This window comes from Cryptomeria japonica, chromosome 9 (assembly GCF_030272615.1).
Source record: "Cryptomeria japonica chromosome 9, Sugi_1.0, whole genome shotgun sequence".
NCBI classification, from domain to species: domain Eukaryota; kingdom Viridiplantae; phylum Streptophyta; class Pinopsida; order Cupressales; family Cupressaceae; genus Cryptomeria; species Cryptomeria japonica.
In genome coordinates, this window is record NC_081413.1 from 167,208,248 (window position 1) to 167,210,849 (window position 2,602).

The window sequence follows — 2,602 nt, forward strand, 5'->3', positions numbered from 1 at the left end:
ATTGTTGAAGGCACTTTTCATGATGAAAAGTACAGTTTGGTTGATGGATTGATTTTGTATAAGGGAAGGATCCTTCTTCTACCTGAATCGAAGTTGAAAGAGAAGGTATTGCAGACTTTCCATGACATTCTCCTTGCCGGCCACCAAGGTTTTTTCAAGACTTACAAGCAGATCAGAGAGAGATTCTCTTGGAAAGGGTTGAAGAGAGATGTCTTGAAGTACGTTAAGGAATGCCATACTTGTTAGAAGAATAAAGATGAACACACAGTACCCGCTGGTTTATTGCAACCATTGCCTATTCCCAGTCAAAAATGGGAAAGTGTCTCTATGGATTTCATCACTGGGTTGCCAAAGGCTAGTGGGAAGGATTGTATCTATGTGGTGGTGGATAGATTGACTAAATTTGCTCATTTTTTTGCCATCACTAGCTCATTTACAGCAGCTCAGGTTGCTGATTTGTTCTTCCGTGAGGTGTTTAGGCTGCATGGGCTTCCTAAAAATATTGTGAGTGATAGGGACAACAAGTTCCTAAGCTCCTTCTAGCAAGAGATTTTCAAATTATGTGGTACTGTGCTAACCCCAAGCACGAGTTACCATCCCTAGACAGATGGACAAACCGAGATAGTAAATAAGTGGTTAGAGGGTTACTTGAGGAACTACGTTTCAGAACAGCAGAAGGCTTGGGTAAGATGGCTACATCTTGGTGAATACCGCTACAATTCCACTTATCACATGTTCATTAGGATGTCTCCTTTCATGGCACTTTACGGTTATGAGGTCCCTAGCTTTGTTGATTTGGTGTTTGGAGATAGTAGAGCACCTCAGGCTAGGGATATGGTTCAGCAAGGTCAGGACATTTTGAAGGCATTAAAGGACAACCTCCAGATTGCACAGAACCGACAGAAGTTGTATGCTGATCGGCAGCGTATTGAGCGCTCATTTGAGGTTAATGACATGGTCTACCTAAGACTTCAGCCCTTCAGACAGTCTACTCTCAAGAAGAGTGGAGCGGAAAAACTCAAGCCATGTTTCTATGGTCCATTCAGGGTCATTAGGAGAGTGGGAGTTGTGGCTTACGAGTTGGAGCTACTAGTGAGTAGCCGAGTACATAATGTCTTCCACGTGTCACGCCTCAAAAAGGCGCTTGGGCACAATGTGATAGTCTCTCTTGATCTGCCTCCGTTGGATGAAGAGGGAGAACTGGTGCTAGTTCCTGAGGCCATCCTTGATGTCAGGGAACGATTGTTGAGGAGGAGAACCATCCGAGAGTATTTGGTTAAGTGGAAGGACCTACCGGTGGAGGATGCTACTTGGGAGAATGAGGAGGTCTTACAGCATCCTGGCTTGCGATTGCTTGAGGACAAGTAATTTTGGGAAGGGCGGATTGTAATGTCCCCTTCCTTGTGATGTTGCATTCAGTGGTCCATTGGCCTATTCCGGAGACCCGTAGGCTATGTGGAAAGATGAATTAAGGGTTCCCATGTTCCTTGGAGTTTCGACCAGACTTGTTAGGGGTGGAAGGTGAACTTACTATTTTTAGTAAGTTAGGGTTTGGTTGTCAGGATGGTACAGAGTTGCTAAGCTCGCCAAGCTTTTTCTCTAGTTGCGAAGATAACGATTTTTGGAGCATTATTTCATGACTTACTATTTTTAGTAAGTAGCAGTTTGGGGTATTCTATTTTTGGCCATCCTGGATTTGGTCCTGTCCCAGCACAATTCAGTGATCCTCATTGTTCAGCCTCATCTGGATTCCGTTAATAATTAGTACTAGAACTATAAGCAATTTAATTAAATATTATTCCTTATCCTAAGGTTATTATTTAATTATTTTATCACTTATTGATATTATGGGAAATTGTGCAAAATATAATATTTTTCCTAAGTCATGTCTGGGCGATTTATTTGGAGAATTAAAGGGAGACTTCATTCTTTATATTTTAAAGAATTTATAATGACAAAAAAAATTGTGGCCCCTCTCCTTGGCGCGATTTTGATTTGGGAAAGTGGGCGCCTCTTTGGGTCCACCATGAAATGAAATGCAATTGGAATGAGGCGAAATTGGGAGGCAGTTTCATTTGAATTTAAGATGGGAAAAGCTATATAAACAGAGGTTGGGCTCCTCATTTGGCATCTAGAGAAAATATATTGTTATGCTGTCGGAATGACTCCAGACATTCTTCGAGGGTGAATACCTCCTAGACCCTTCCTTCCGGTTTCGAGTGTGAGACATCACTCCTAGCTGTGGTGCGTAGTTGTGAGCTTCTTGGTGATATTTTGGGTGTGTTGGCGAAGATTTGAGTGTGCTGCTGGCTTTTTGGTATTGCTGGTGTGTGCCGGCTGAAAGTGTATTTCACTCGTAACTGCCTGTGTGTTGAGTGCATCATTCTGGGTGAGGGCTCGTTGGAAGCGTATTGGAGAGACGATAAATCTCCTATATTGGCGTGGCATTTGGAGAACTCCAATTTTTAGTTGCACATCGAACTTTTCAGCAAAAACGCTATTTCCAGAATTGCATTGGGATGCGTTCCTTTCTGTTGGTGCTCTTCATTTGCAGTTTCGAGGTATTGTTTTGTTTACTTATGTTATACGCTTCATTTGCCTC

General features: G+C 42.5%; 1 protein-coding gene across 1 annotated transcript; it reads left to right on the forward strand.

Moving 5' to 3' along the window:
• The first annotated feature begins 744 nt into the window (after positions 1 to 744).
• On the forward strand, positions 745 to 1,368 carry LOC131858320 (uncharacterized). The gene has a single exon (XM_059211521.1). It carries the CDS (start codon positions 745 to 747, stop codon positions 1,366 to 1,368), a length of 624 nt encoding a protein of 207 aa, XP_059067504.1.
• The last annotated feature ends 1,234 nt before the right edge of the window (positions 1,369 to 2,602 follow it).